At 45.1% G+C, this 15037-nt stretch overlaps 1 protein-coding gene across 1 annotated transcript in view; it reads left to right on the forward strand.

Moving 5' to 3' along the window:
- Positions 1-4328: 4328 nt before the first annotated feature.
- HEATR6 (HEAT repeat containing 6) overlaps positions 4329-15037 on the forward strand; it is a 28277-nt gene continuing 17568 nt past the window's right edge. The window contains exons 1-10 of the mRNA XM_061605037.1: positions 4329-4588; positions 6034-6141; positions 7403-7543; positions 8314-8429; positions 8519-8633; positions 9767-9868; positions 11065-11202; positions 12876-13156; positions 13714-13891; positions 14607-14813. Coding sequence (XP_061461021.1) covers positions 4358-4588; positions 6034-6141; positions 7403-7543; positions 8314-8429; positions 8519-8633; positions 9767-9868; positions 11065-11202; positions 12876-13156; positions 13714-13891; positions 14607-14813 — 1617 coding nt within the window. The 5' untranslated portion in view covers positions 4329-4357. The remainder of the gene's footprint in view (positions 4589-6033; positions 6142-7402; positions 7544-8313; positions 8430-8518; positions 8634-9766; positions 9869-11064; positions 11203-12875; positions 13157-13713; positions 13892-14606; positions 14814-15037) is intronic.

Here is a 15037-nt window from a genome sequence, read left to right on the forward strand (position 1 = left end):
TAATGAAGAAAGAAATGGTGATTGCAATCTTAGCACATGCCCAAAATACACCACTCTCCCCACTGCCTGGACTGCCTATATCTGTTTTAATCTGTTTTCAAGGGGACAAACTGTGGGGTAATGCAGAATTAATCTGCAATGGGCTTTTCATTTTGGAATGAAACCAGTTTCTCAATAAGTCATTTTTCTGGGACAAAAGTATGCGATAGATCTAGATTGTGCATGGGCTATGCAGAAAAAAACAAGTACTCAGTCTCCACTGATTGTAGAATAAAATGTTGAATGTACTCAAGCTACACACCAAGGGAAAGATTAGGAAGAATAACATATGGATACTTTTGCAAGAACAGCAAAAGCTAATTTGAATCAGGGTAAATACCTCTGAAGAAGCAGAGTGTAGTTTTACTTTTTTCAAGTAAACAACACAGGCAAACAAAGGCTATCAATTCGCTGCTAGCCACAATGGCTAGGTACTGCCTCCACTGTTGCCTTGGAATACCAGTTGCTGGGAATCGCAAATGGGGAGAGTTGCTCTTGCACACAGGTCCTGCTTGCAGCTTCCCATTGGGGCATCTGGTTGGCCACTGTGAGAACAGGATGCTGGACTAGATGGACCCGTGGCCTGATCCATCAGGGCTCTTACTGTATTTTTAATTGGGCGTGTTGAAGAGGAAATTTCAGCAGTGGTTGCTTGCCATGCTGCTGAACAGGCTCCATGTCAGTGGGGCAGTGGAATTTACTCTGGGTTTTAGTCCGAACTTTCAAAGAGCTCCTTGAAAGTTTGGATTAAAACCTGGAGCAGATTCTACTACCCCACCTGCATGGAGCCACTGCTGCTGAAATTCCCTCTCCTGTACAACTATTAAAGGTGCATGAGACCTGCTCTCTTTTGCATCCAGTCACCTGAAAGTGACAGTGAAGACAGGAAGAGTACTGTAGTGGATTAGTGACACCTTCTGGATAAATCAGGAGCACACCTTTTCTTTTTTTTAAGAACACCACTGCCCTTGCTACGTTTGATCATATTTCTGATTTTATTTTTATTTATTTATAAAGGTATTTCTATACCGCCCTCTTGCAAAACTTAGGGTGATGAACAGCAACATCAAAACATGCAAAAGCAATACAAAACACTGTGCAAAAAAGAGAGTCATTCTAAATAGCTGCAGAGGCCTGTTAGCACAAAAAAGTCTTCGAGAGACACCTCAAAGTCACAAGTGAGGATGGCTGCCAAACCTCTGCTAGAAGAGTATTTAACTGGCAACACTTAATGCCCGACTTCTGGTTGAGGTCAGTTGGGCTTCTGTAACCCGCGCAAAATAAAATAAATTTCTAATGCAATACATTTAATTACATTTATTTAATTATTTATTGGGGTTCATTCATCAGATTCTCAAAGGGGTCTGTGACCCAAAAAAGGTTAAGAACCACTGATTTAAATAAAAAGTATTGATGGTTATTGTATCCTTCACGGGAGATTATATTTTTTTCCCCTCCTCTCGTTCACTTTCGGTTTTCCTGTTTTTCTTTTTTCTTTGTCAAATTTTGAATAATAATCATCATAAACAGAATGAAAGGGGCTAGATGGCATTTCTGTCACTGTTTTTGAAAGCAGGGAGCCAATCCAGCCAATGGGGAGCACTTTCTAATCTCTACTGATTTCAGAGGAAGAGACTCAAACCTGAGTGCAAGCCTTTCCTTGGAGTCAAAGGGATGTATGTGTGGCGTCTCTGTGTGAGGAAAGGACTTCAGTTTGGCAGGATCGTGGCCACTGTATTTAAAGCTCACGCAGCTGTAGCATAACATTGAGAGGCTGCACATTATGCAAAAGAGAATGATCAGTAATACCGCATTGTGAAGGCAAAATTGCAGCTTTTAGGCAAATAGATGGTTGCAAATCCATTTTATATACCCAGCATTTTGCTTTCTCTAGCGGCACACTCATTGACTGGTGCCTAATGTGGAGTGTAAGGGGTGGAGGTAAACACAAGGAACGGGGGGGAAAGGGCGGGGAGACAATTTAAGGGGCAATAGTGGAATAACAAAATATTTAATGTAGCAGAGAATAATTGAAGGCTAAGCAGAAGGACAGTGGATGAAATGGGGTGGTTAATTTGAAATTCACAGCATTCCCCCCTCCCCCCCAAAAATGGAAGCTTATGTTCCAAATTTCGAGGCTATTAAATGCATATAATGTGTTATGCAGATTGAGGCGCTTGAAAGAAGGATTGACGGTTATCATATGTTTGAGCCTCTACATTAGCCTTTGCCAACCAGGTGCCCTCCAGATGTTTTGAGCTACAACTTTCATCAACCCCAGCGAACAATATGTAGCTGTTGCAAGTGCTTGGGCTTGCTTATAGGCTGAATCAGTGGTGGCTGGTGCCCATTGGGACAGATGGGGCGGAGGTCACAGATGCCAGCAGTAGCTGGCGCCAGAGCCAATGACAGGCAGAGCCACCTGAATCTAGTTTTGCCCCCATCCTCCTCCCTCCTGAGTTCTACAAAGGCAACAGTGAAACTGTGGGCATGTAGTACATAGGTAATGTGTGTAAGAGAGCCAGTGTGGTGTAGCGGTTAAGATGTTGGACTACAACCTGGGAGACCAGGGTTTGAATCCCCACACAGCCATGAAGCTCACTGGGTGACCTTGGGCCAGCCACTGCCTCTCAGCCTCAGAGGAAGGCAATGGTAAGCCACCTCTGAATACTGCTTACCATGAAAACGCTATTCAAAGGGTCGCCATAAGTCGGAATCGACTTGAAGGCAGTCCATTTCCATTTTCAAGGTGTGTCAGGAGAGACATCCCCGCCCCGTTTCTGATGTGTACAGCAATGTACAAATGCATCTGGAAACGCAGAGGGGGGAAATAACCTCCCTGAGTTTTAAGCTGCTACTGTGTACATACTTACAGTCTTGGTGTTACCTGTTGTAGAATTCAGCAGGGAGGAGGAAGATGGGACAAAACTAGAACGAGATGGCTCTGCCTGTCAGTGGCTCTGGCGCCACCTACTGTTGGTCTCCCTGCCTTCCGCCCCACTGGATCCAATGGTCGCCAGACACCCATTACAGTCACTGTAATAAATATGTTATAGTGATTAACTGCATCCTGCCACGATCAAGAACAAACTTGTCTGAAGTGCTGTCCGATGCTTTAAAAATCCCACCCCCTTCTCTGTGAAGCTGTGTGGCTTCCGTGAACATGTATAAGAATGTAATATCTCTGTTAGCCTTTATATAGATGGGGTCATATCCAACTAAGTTCTGTTCAGAATAGACCCATTGAAATTAATGGATCAATGTTAGTCAGTGTGGTGTAATGGTTAGAGTGTCGGACTATGACCTGGGAGTCGCAGGGTTCCTGTCCCCACTCAGCCATGAAGCTCACTGGATGACCTTGGGCCAGTCACTGTCTCTCAGCCTAACCTACCTCACAGGGTTGTTGTGAGGATAAAATGGAGAGGAGAGAACCACGTACACCACTTTGAGCTCCTTGGAAGAAAGGTGGTATATAAATGTAATAAATAAATAATAATAAATAAATAATTTCAGTGGTTCTACACTGAGGATGACCAATGCTGGATTACAATCCATGATTTTTAAAGCATCAAGCAGCTCTTTGGGAAAGGTTGCTTTGGATTATTTATTTATTTAACAAAATGTATACTGTATTCCTCTTGATTGTAATAGAGCAGCCTTTCCCAACCAGTGTGCCTCCAGATGTTGTTGGACCACAATTCCCATCTTTCCTGACCATTGGCAAAGCTGGCTGAGGCTGATGGGAGTTGTGGTCCAACAACATCTGGAGGCACACTGGATGGGAAAGGCTGTAACAGAGCCTCACAGCACAGCAGTTGACAAAAGGTGAACGCAAAATATTTTGCTATAAGAATTTAATATCTCTGAGATATTTATATATATTTATGCACAAGTGTTACTATGGTCACAGCCACGCCATACATTTAAAGCATCTGCCTTCCCTAAACAACTCTGGGAACTGTAGTTTACTCCCCAGCTACAATTCCCAGCAACCTTAACAAACTACAGTTCCCACGATCCGTTGGGGGTAGCCATGTGCTTCAAATGTGTTTTATTGACAGAACCTCTCAACAGCTAGCTAGATATGAACCTAGCCTAGGGGGCGCTCTAGGAGGAGGTCCAGCGCTTGCCAAGAGAAGACAATTGAAAGCAACTTCCAATAGTAGAGCGGGAGGGGTTTTTTTATCACAGAGATGCTGAAACCTAGAGCGGCCACCCTCAGCGACTCAAGCATGGCTAATGGCGGCGTTCAATTCTTTAGCGGAACTTCCGGCCGCGCGGTCCCGTTGCCAGGGCGACGGGCAGCCGAGCTGGTAAAATGGCGGCTGAGGCCTTAACGGTTAGAAGAGAAGAAATTCCACCGCTCGAATCCGAACCTTTTTTGCAGCGGTACCTCGCCCGGCTTAGCGCTCTACGGCACAGGCCCGACGCCAGCCAGGTCCCTGGAGGCGAGAGCGGGCGCCGCACCGAGCTCCACCTGCTCTTCGATCAGCTCATCTCCGAGACCTGCGGCCCTGGGGGAGCGGCGCCCGGGGGCACGAGGCCCGAGGTCAGCAGGCCAAGGAGTGAAAGAAGGAAGAGTGTGTGTAGAGATGGTGGGAGGGACGAGTGTGTAGAAATGCGGGAGCCGGGAGATTCTTGAGTAGTTTGGGAAAGAAGGGAGGAAGTGACAGGCGGTGTCGTGTAGTGGTCAGAGTGTTGGACTGCTAGGACCTCGGATACCTGGGTTCAAATCCCCTCTGAGCCATGAAGCTCGCTGGGTGACTTATCTTGGGATATTTGCAACCTCAACTTAGCCTACCTCGCAGGGTTATTGTGAGGATAAAATGTGTGTATGTCAGGCGTGGAATATGGAGGAGAGGGGGAAGAATTCTCCCGAATGCAGTAGAAATGTGAGAGTTGGGAGATTCCCAAGCAGTGTGGAAAAAGGAGAAGGAAGGAGGAAGTGAGAAGCAGTGTGATACAAAGGTTAGAGTTTAAAACTGGGGAGATTTGGGTTCAAATCCTCGCTGAGCCATGACACATACTGGGTGGTTGATCGTGGGCTAGTCGCTTGCTCTCTTATCCTAGTCTACCTTGCAAGGTTGTCAAGGTAAAATGGTGTGTGTGACGCATGTATGCTGCCTTGAGCTCCATGGGAGGAAAAGTGAGCTAGAAATGTAACAAATAAATAATAAATCCTCACCCTGCCAAGAAGCTCACTGGGTGAGCTTGGGCTACCCATGCTGCCTCTCAGCCTAATTTACCTCACGGGGTTGTTGTGAGGATAAAAAGACAGTGTGTGTATATGGGGTGTGTGTGTTAAGAAACGTGTACAGTGTCTAGAGCTCCTTGAAGAAAAGCTGGGTAATGTCTCAAAATAAATAAAGTGAGAGCAGCATAGGAAGTAAGGGCCAAGATTGTGTGGGGAGAAAAGACTGGGGTGGGCAGGCAGCGGTGAGAAGGGGTGAGGGGTGGGAAATTGGGGGATGTAAAATTCCCTCCTTCTGTTGTCCCCTTCGTTCCTATTTCTACAACAGGGAAGGGACATGATCTTCCATTTGATGTGAAAGGACGATGTACGTTGACAATCCTATATGAATAAACGGGATGGGAGCAGCGTTTGATGTCCTTGGGTACCTGCCTCAGCCTTATGGTGGCAGCAACCCAGCCCTGGAAGCTTCCTGCCATTTAAATTCTCCCACCATACTCTTCTGTGAGGCTGCGTCAAGCAGCCTGCACCAACAGTGGGAAGATCAAACTGGTGAGGGATTTTTCCACAGCCCCTAAGACTGTGTGATGTATAAGTAGATCGTGAGTGAAAAGCATGAGGAGATATAATATGAGAGAAGGGAAGGATGGGAGAGAGTGGCAAGACACGGGGAAACCTGACCTGAAATGCTTTGAGGCAATTCCCTAGGCCAAATGGCACTGGGTCTTTAAGATCACATCACAAGGACTATGTGTTCTGCATCCTTTAACCACTCTCTTTTTTTTTTTCTTTTTACTTGGTAGGATGTTTGTGAAATACTCGTCCAAGCTTGTAAACTAGTTCCCCTTAATCAAGAGCATCTTGTCAATAAAGTTTGCCAGCTAATTCATCAATTGCTTAACCGATTCCCGGTAAGAAAATATTTTTTCTATCTCCTTTCTGATCCAGCATTTAGATTGAGGCTGTAAGTTTGTGCGTGTGTGTTTGCACAATATTAATTAATTAATTGATTAATTAATTAATTATATGATTTATATCCCGGCCTTCCTCCCAGCAGGAGCCTAAGGCGGCAAACAGAAACGCTAAAAACACTTTAAAACATCATAAAGCAGACCTTAAAATACATTAAAACAAAACAACATTAAAAACATTAAAAAAGCTTTAAAAACATTTTTTAAAAGGGTTAAAAACATATTAAAAAAAACATATTAAAAAGCAATTCTGACACAGACGCAGACTGGGATAGGTCTCAACTTTAAAGGCTTGTTGAAAGAGGAAAGTCTTCAAAAGGCACCGAAAAGACGGCGCCTGCCTAATCTTTCCACATACTTTTGCTTGCCTGTCTCGGGGACTACAGAGCTGAATGGCTGCTACTGTCGCTCTTGCAAAATTTCGAGTTCTCTGAAGTGGCATGGGGCCATAATTCAGTGGTAGAGCAAATGCTTTGCCCGCAAAAGGTTGTAGGTTCAGTCTCTAGCATATGTGGTTAAAAGGATCATGAACGGGTGTTGGGAAAGTCTTCCTCGAGAGCAGCCAGTCAGAACAGAAAGTATTGGGCTAAATAGGCAAGTAATCTGATCTGGTATGAGATAGTTTCGTAAGCAAGTATAGAGTGATGCACATTGAGGAGAAAATCCTAACTTCGTATATATGCTAATGGGGTCTGAACTGCTGGACTAGATGGGCCTTTGGCCTGATCCAGCAGAGCTCTCCTTATGTTCTGTGTTTCCAAGTACCTCTTCGCGGTAGAGAAATGAACAAGCTCAAAGTGGTTTTCAAAACATTAGTTGTCTCCGGAGCAGCACTGGTTTTCCACAGTGTTGATTTGATACAAGTCCATCAACTTCCTCAGACACAAACCCTTCCCGCTGTGGCTACCCTCATACATTATAAGAAAAAGTGCATATGTTACACTTGCAAAAACCACATATACCTTGTAGGCGTAGCAGACTTTTCTCTCTCTCTGCATGTATACTTGGACTGGGCAGCTAGCATGCCCGTATTTTGCTCTATAGTCCATAAATGTGAATGCACATTTGATTAGGAAATGATGGTTAGTGAAGCGGCGCTGATTGTGTCGGTGTTTGCCCAGGGAACTGTTGCACTGTCTTCCCCAGTGATGAGACTCTGTGGACATCTTTTTCTTAATCCTATTTCTTTCTACAATTAAAGGTTATAGTTGATGAGGAGAGTCTGAAATACCTTCTGCCTTATTTTATCTCTGCGCTGAAACAGTGCAGCACTTGGACACATGTTGAAATTCTGCAGGCCTTGGCAGCTTCCGTCTACAACAATGGATCCAAGTGCCAAAAGGTGGGTTTAGAACAGGTGGGGAACCTTTTTGTCCCATGAGTCGGATCTTTATCTCACACCCCTCTACCCTGCTGGCCAGCTTTTGACATGTGGGCACTTACCTGTCAGTTGTCTGGCTTTATGATGACGTTGGGTGACTCCATGAAGGCTGGCCCATTAGGGCAAGTGGGACACTACCCTATCAAGCTCGACCTGCCCTCAGCCAGCCCCCCCCCTGTTTATCTTCTTGCTTACAGCCAGCCGAGGAGTTAGCGCTGTCTGTCAGTTTCTTCCTCCTCCTCCTTAGTCTCAGTGTTGCCTTTGTAGAACTCAGCGGGGAGGATGGTTGGGACAAAACCAGAATTAGTTGGCTCTGGCGCCACCTACTGTCGGGCTCCCTGCCTTCTGCCCCACCAGGCCCGATGGGCATCAGCCACCACTGAGGTGATGGATAGGTGGGCAGTCCCACCCACCTGTCAAAGTTGACCCATAGGGATGGTGGGGAGGGGTCTGCTTCGCTAGTGTGTTCCCCACAGGGAACACACTGGTGAACCCGGCCCCCACCTGGATTGAATTGGGAATGGCAGGGGCCTTAGCTGTCGCTAAGAGGGATGTCTGAGGATGCCACGCTGCCCCCCCAGCACTATTATGTATTTATCTTGCATGCACCTGGATATTAGTTTTGTAGAAACACTGTTAGGCTTTATGAAACAATGAGATAATTAGCCAATTTGATTGTTAAAAATGTATTTAACTTAATTTGTTTAAAAAACTCTGTTATAATTTTTTAGTATCTCCCGGCTTTGCTGGGGGGAAATGGACTTCTGGTACAACTCAGCAGTCCAGCTCAGACTGACGCTGAGCTCAAGAGGGCTGCAGTGCTTGGCATGGCAAACATCTGCCTCAGGTATGGATGCAGCTACTGTGGTGGTGACTTTTTTTCTGCGATGGATTTTCTTTCCTACCTTAATTTGGGTTTAACTGCTTGTGTTTAAGCATACCTGGGCAACCATATCTGGAGGAGCCTTACAGAGAGCTCTGCTTTCAGACTTTCCTCAGCGTGTTACAGTCTCCTAAAGGTTCTTGGGTGGATGACATCACCTTTTGCATGGTAAGTATAAGGGTGGCCCTTTCGGGGATGAGGACTGAGACAGGCTTGTAGGCAGGAACTTCCCTGATCACTTGTGGCGAGTAAAGATTTCCTCAAGGCAGCTCGGCAGAGATGCTTTTCTCGTTTGTAAATGGAAAGGTGGCCTTCGGTAATGAGGCTCTTCCCACAACTGAATAAAATGCTTCCCCCCCCCAAAGCCTAATTGCTTGAGAGCAGGGCAGGGTGAGAGTCTACATGTGTGCAGGGGTGTGCTGTGTGCTGTGTTGTGTACATGCCTCACATCTGGCCCTCCATGCCCAATTTTTGTTTTGGCCCCACCCACCTCTGGCATGCAGCCCCCAGAAGGTTAGCCATGATGAGAAGGGCTAGAGTAGCTTGGCAGTTGAGCAGCTGCTTTGCATGCAGAAGGACTCAGGTTCAGTTTTCGGCGTTCCAGGTAGTGTGGGAGGGACCTTGGTTTGAAACCCTGGAGAGCCACTACCAGTCAGTGTAGACGTTACTGAGCTAGATGGACCAGCGGTCTGCCTTGGTATACGGCATCCTGTGCTTCTATGAAAAGGGTTCGCTGTGCCTGCTTTAAATAGCAGTCAACTGAAGGAAGAAAGAGCATGCCTACCTTTCTTGCCATTGTGTTTTGAGCAAGGTGCTCCAGGGTCTCTGAGAGAGAGGTCTTTTCCTTGCCCGTTGTACAGGAAATCCCTTAACTGGAACAGCAAGTGGTTGAAACTGGGACCACAGTGGAAAGCATGTGGCCTGCAGCTGGGTTATATTTCCCCCTCCTAGGAGTTTGCTTGGAACTTGTAATTAGCAGGCCAGCTCTTCATATGTTTTAATGTCACAGATCTTGCTGTTGGAACAATCTGATAACATTTTGAAGTTGATTTAATGTGCAGTGCTCTTTCATAAGTCAAAGATTCTTATTTGGCCCAAACCACATGCTGAGCTTGTGACTAGAGTTGGGTGTGATATTGTAGAACCCTCCTGACTTCTGTTCGTTTTGGGAAAACTTTGCGTATGGAATTTAAACGCTTAAGTGCTTAATGCTAATTATATCATGTGCTACAGTGTTGTGACTTCAGAGAATGCCAAGTTGATAGGCCAAGTAGCTAACTTGGTTGGTGTTTTTTCTCCAGTTGTTACAGAATGCCATGAAAGGTATCCAGTCACTCTTAAATGGTGGAAAGATGAAGTTGACACAGACCGATCAGCTTGGTTCCCTTCTTGCTGTGTTAAAGGTGACTTATTTAAATCAGAAGTCCTAGCCTTCTCTCATGGAGGAAGTCAGACTTTCTGGCTGTGATGGTACCCATCAACTGCACTGGGAAGACTTGTCTTTGCAATAGTGTGCCTTTTAACTTCCTGTACCCCCTCCTCCCTCCTTGCAGCCTGCTTTTGAAACACCTTCACTTTGTAGAACTAGAGTTCTATGCCTGAGTTTGGCCGTCATGATAAATCTGGTATGGGGAACCTTTGGCCCTCCAGTACAACTCCCATCGTCTCTGGCGATTGTTCATGCTTGCTGGGGCTGATGGGAGTTGTAGTTCAGCAGCATCTGGAGGGCCCATGGTTCCCCACTCCTGCAATAAACCATAGTGAGCAGGACTTCCCAGATGTGGGTGCTGTCCAGATGTGTTAGACTATAGTTCCCATCAGCCCCAGCCAGCATGGCCAGTAGGTTGGGGGGAGTATTGGGAGTTTTAGTCCAACATCACCTGGCTCGTACCAAATTGGGGAAGTCTGGTTTATTGGGACAGAAATGAGCCTAGTCTCTCTCTGGACTTGAATGCTCCCCTGTCTCCTCTAGTGCAGCTGCACAGAAGAATTTGGAAACTTTCACTTCAGTTTTTTAAACTATGGATTGTGTCATTTGAACCAGCAATCTGTGCTAAATCTGTGATTGTTTGAAATAAGCTAATTTAAAACCATGGGTTAAGAATCCAACTTATTTTAATAAATGATAGTTAATATTAGCCACAGTCTAAGGTTCAACCAAACTACAGCTAATCTAAAATGGAAGCAAGAGCTTATGATCTCTTTATGGTTGTGCTAGAGGTGGAGAGGGAGGGAGCGTGTGAGACCTGGTGGAATTTCATATTATTCCCATTATGATAAACCATGGTTTATTTTGATGTTCCAACTTGGCCTATGTGTGCATTAGTGAGTTGGTATGGATAGTTTTGGTTGAGATGCTTTAAAAACCATAGCAAGGAATTCTAGAGTAACAAAGATGATGGTTTCAAATGTATGGTAAGGGGAGCCTGAATGAATCTTGGAATGTTTAGCAAGAGAATTAAGAATTTGGAGATGCCTAAAATTTTCCTTGAAGGAGGAGCTGTTTTCTAGGGCCACTGAAAAGATGGGACCTACTGAATATTGCCTTGATGTTTCCAAATAATATAACTCTGATGTGTGTGTGGCTGGTGATTTTTAGAAGTGCATGTTCCATGGGCTTCCCGGACTGAACATAGAAATGCCAGCCATCCTATACCCAGCATTGCTTCCTCAATATGACAGCAGGTCGCTGGTCAAACAGGAGAAATCAGACCTGAGCAATGTTAAGCAGTCTGGGGTAAGCGTGTTGTGTTGATCTTTCATTGGTGTATATCTTGCATTTAAGAATAGTTCAAACTATTCTTGTGCCATTTTGTGTGGACGCACATTTTGCATATACTTGCTGGACTTTGCCTTGGCATGTTTTAAGAACATGGAATCCTTGGGCAAGAGCACAGTGCAACTGCTGATGGGAAGGGTTAACGGACTGACTATAATGGGGAAAAATTAATAGTGAGACTTCATGCCCTGAACCCCTCTGGTTTGTATGCTTCTCTAGAATCATTGGCACCATTGGCATGCATGTTGCATTACAGAGCACAAGGAAAGAGGAGGCAGATAAACAGGGATGGAATATGCAATTGTTTCAGCACAGATGCTGAACTTTAGCTGCAGATTGAGATACAGTAGGGCCTGGAAATTAGGAAGTTAGGACAAAGGTTCCGCAGAAAAGGTGGGTCCTGAGGAGGGATTTGAAGGAAGTGAGAAGAGACTGGCTTTTACTTTTTAAGAAAACTTTGGCTTGCTTGCAGCAACCTTTCTTGTAAACAGAGTGTATAGATCAGGGCTGTGGAGTCGGAGTCAAAGTCGTGGAGTCAGAGTTGGGAGCAATTTTGGGTGGAGTCGGAGTCGGTAGAAATGTACCGATTCCGACTCCTTCATAAATGGCAACTGTATATTAACTAGTAATAATAAATTTACTGTAGTGAAATGGTAGCACAAGGCATTTCATCACCACCACCACGTGAATCCAGAGCCTGGAAAAGTTACTTTTTTGAACTACAACTCCCATCAGCCCCAGGGATTGGGCTCGTGGAAGTTGTTCAAAAAGGTAACTTTTCCAAGCTATTCACGTGGTGGTGATGAAATGCCTTGTGCTACCATTTTACTACAGTAAATTTGTTATTACTAGTTAGTATACATTTGCCATTTATGAAGGAGTCGGAGCCGGACAGTAGAAAAATAGAGGAGTTGGAGTCAAAGGTCTGGCATACCGACTCCACAGCCCTGGTATAGATGTCTAACAGCATAAGCTGTGGGCTAGAGGTCCCTGATTCACTTGGCACCTCAGTTATGACTGCTCAGGTTGAGCTCTGCCAAAACACTTTCTCTTGGTGACAGTCCCTCATCTGTAATTAGGGGTAGTGGTTAACAGATTTAGACTGACTTTGGTAGCCAGCTATTTCTTGCAAATTCTGTCTGCCTCTGAGAACAGACTCTGCATGGCAGATTGTTGCTGGACTTAAATATATGTGGTGGCTGCTGGAGACTGCATTCTATTTTTTTTAAAATGCATGGAGATAATGCTGCCAGCCTACCTTGCAGGGTTGTCAGGATTAATGAACAAAAGTATTAAGCATTCTTAAGCACTTCGAGCACTCAGAGAAAGCACTATTTACATACCTCACAAGTGATCACATTTTGTATATGAATGGCATTGTTAGCAAGAAGCTTTCTTGGGCATTCAGGAATCAAGCTGTTTAGGGCTTATAAATTAGGAGGGACTCAGATTGTGCCAAAAAAGGTTAGGTTGCGCTGATGTAGAACTGTAACTGCTGATGTAAATTACTTCTATTTCAACGTTTAAAAGCACAACTGTAGGATTGCTTAAAAAAGTGATTTAACAAGCCTGCATGTGTATAAACTTTGAGAATTTATCTTCTCCCTCCACCCCTCTAAAAAAAAAATTAGAGCAGGAGAAAAAAGCCCAAAGGAAAGCCGAAGAAGGGGATGCTTGGAGAAGAACTAAAAGGATCCCAAGAAGGTGATGGAGGGGGCGAAGTAGAGAAACAGACGTTGCGTGGAGATGTGCAGCAAGATCCTAATTCGGACGCCTGGAATCGGACTTCCAGCGATTCACACAGGTCATTTGTGAAGGACCATCTACCTCCGCACGCTCTTGGCTGGAAGAGAATCGGCAGCAGTGACTCAGAGTATTCTGATGCTGAAGGTGGAATGCAGAGTAAAACGAGGTGATGACAAAGAAAGCCCAAGCCTATTCATCTGCACGCTGCTCGTTTAATCTTCCACATTTCTTGAGTTGTATCTGGCATTAGTTTTATGCATAGAGGTAGATCTTTAAAAGTGAAAACTGTACAGTGTATTCTCTGTAAGGCAAGTGTTCTGTCAGTGCAAGGATTTGTCCTCTTCTCTCCCAGATTTGGGGACAGCGTGGAGGGGGAAGTCCCATTGTGCAAGTGGAAGTCATTCTGCTCATACAATTACTTAGTTGTGTACTGCCCTGTAAAACTTCCTTTAATTTCACCTGTAGCTTCATCCTCCCTACCCTCAACCCCCCTTTTTAAACATGTATAGGAAGAGAAGAGAGAGAGTCCCTGATGCCTTTTGGATAGTCGTGCAAGGTATTAATGTGGCATACATTTCTAGAAGTGGTTGCCAGATTGAACTGGATTTTTCCAAGTTTTTTTCAATGTGCCAAGGTGGCAACACAAATGTTTTCATCCAAGGTGTTAAATCCATTATTTGGCCAGTGCTGCTATGTAATAATCCTCCTCTCGTTTTGTGCAAGGTCCTTCCAAGCTAAAGTTCGCCAGGGGGCTTTAACTTGCTTCCTTTCCACTGTGAAATCGATGGAGAAGAAAATCCTTTACGGTTACTGGTCAGCATTTGTTCCTGATGTGCCAGGAATAGGAAGCCCGCAGTCGGTGTCCTTGATGACTATTGCTTTAAAAGATCCTTCTCCGAAGGTAAGAGATTCACTGCTCGTGGTGAGAACTCTCATTATTTAAACCTTGGTTGAGCACAGTGGTTGTTGTCAGAGTGCCAGTCTGTTATCCCTTTAATACCTGTTTGGATGTGCTCTGGTGGTAGGGCCTTTGCTTCGTGGTAGCACAGAGCAGGGCTTTTTCATTGATGGCCCCCAGTGCTGCGGAATGGCCTCCCTGTGGAAATGCAAGAGGCCCCCCATCAGTATTGGCATTCTGCCCGCTCTTGGAGACACACCTGTTCAGGCAAGCATTCCCCTGAACTTGGACTTCCTGATCTAATAGTTTTAATGGGGTTTTCTTAACTGGTTTCATTCATACAGCTTGTGTTGTTGTGTATTTTGATTATGGCTTTTAATACATGGATGGGATTCTTTTGTTGTGTATTTGAATCATTGTGTGGAATTTATACTTCTATACTGCTTAGAAGCCTTTTTGGCAATTAAGTGGTATATAAGAAGTTTTCTTATTTGTAAGAAGCTGCCTTATACCAAGCCAAACTGTTTGTCGGTGTAGCCCAGTATTGTCTGCTTCTGGCTGGCTGTGGCTTTCCAGGGTCTCAAGGCAGAGGGTTTTCCCATTGTCCCCTCCCTAATCCTCCAGACTAGGCATGGCAGGGATCAAACCTGGAGCTGTCTGCTTGCAGAGTCTGTGCTATGACCCTTCCCCATAAAAGAAAAACCTCTTTCTGTTTCAGACACGGGCCTGTGCTCTTCAAGTTCTTTCTGCCATCTTGGAAGGCTCCAAGCAGTTCCTTTCCATTGCCGAAGACGCGCACGATCACAAGAGAGCGTTCACGCCCTTCTCGGTTACCATTGCGTGCAGCATCCGAGAGCTCCATCGCTGTCTGCTGCTGGCCCTGGTGGCTGAATCCTCTTCCCAAACACTCACCCAGATAATCAAGGTAAGCTTTTGTCTGGAGAAATTCCTTTTATGTTGCCATCGTTACTAGTTTGCTACAAATTTCCCATCCCTTGGTTACAGTGTTGGACTCGGGTTCATATATCAGCCATGGAGTTCTCTGAGTGACCTTAGGCCAATTTCTCTCTCTCTCTCTCTCTCTCTCTCTCTCTCTCTCTCTCTCTCCCTCCCTCCCTCCTCTCTCTCTCTCTCTCTCTCTCTCTCTCT

Source organism: Rhineura floridana, chromosome 21 (assembly GCF_030035675.1).
Source record: "Rhineura floridana isolate rRhiFlo1 chromosome 21, rRhiFlo1.hap2, whole genome shotgun sequence".
NCBI lineage: Eukaryota > Metazoa > Chordata > Lepidosauria > Squamata > Rhineuridae > Rhineura > Rhineura floridana.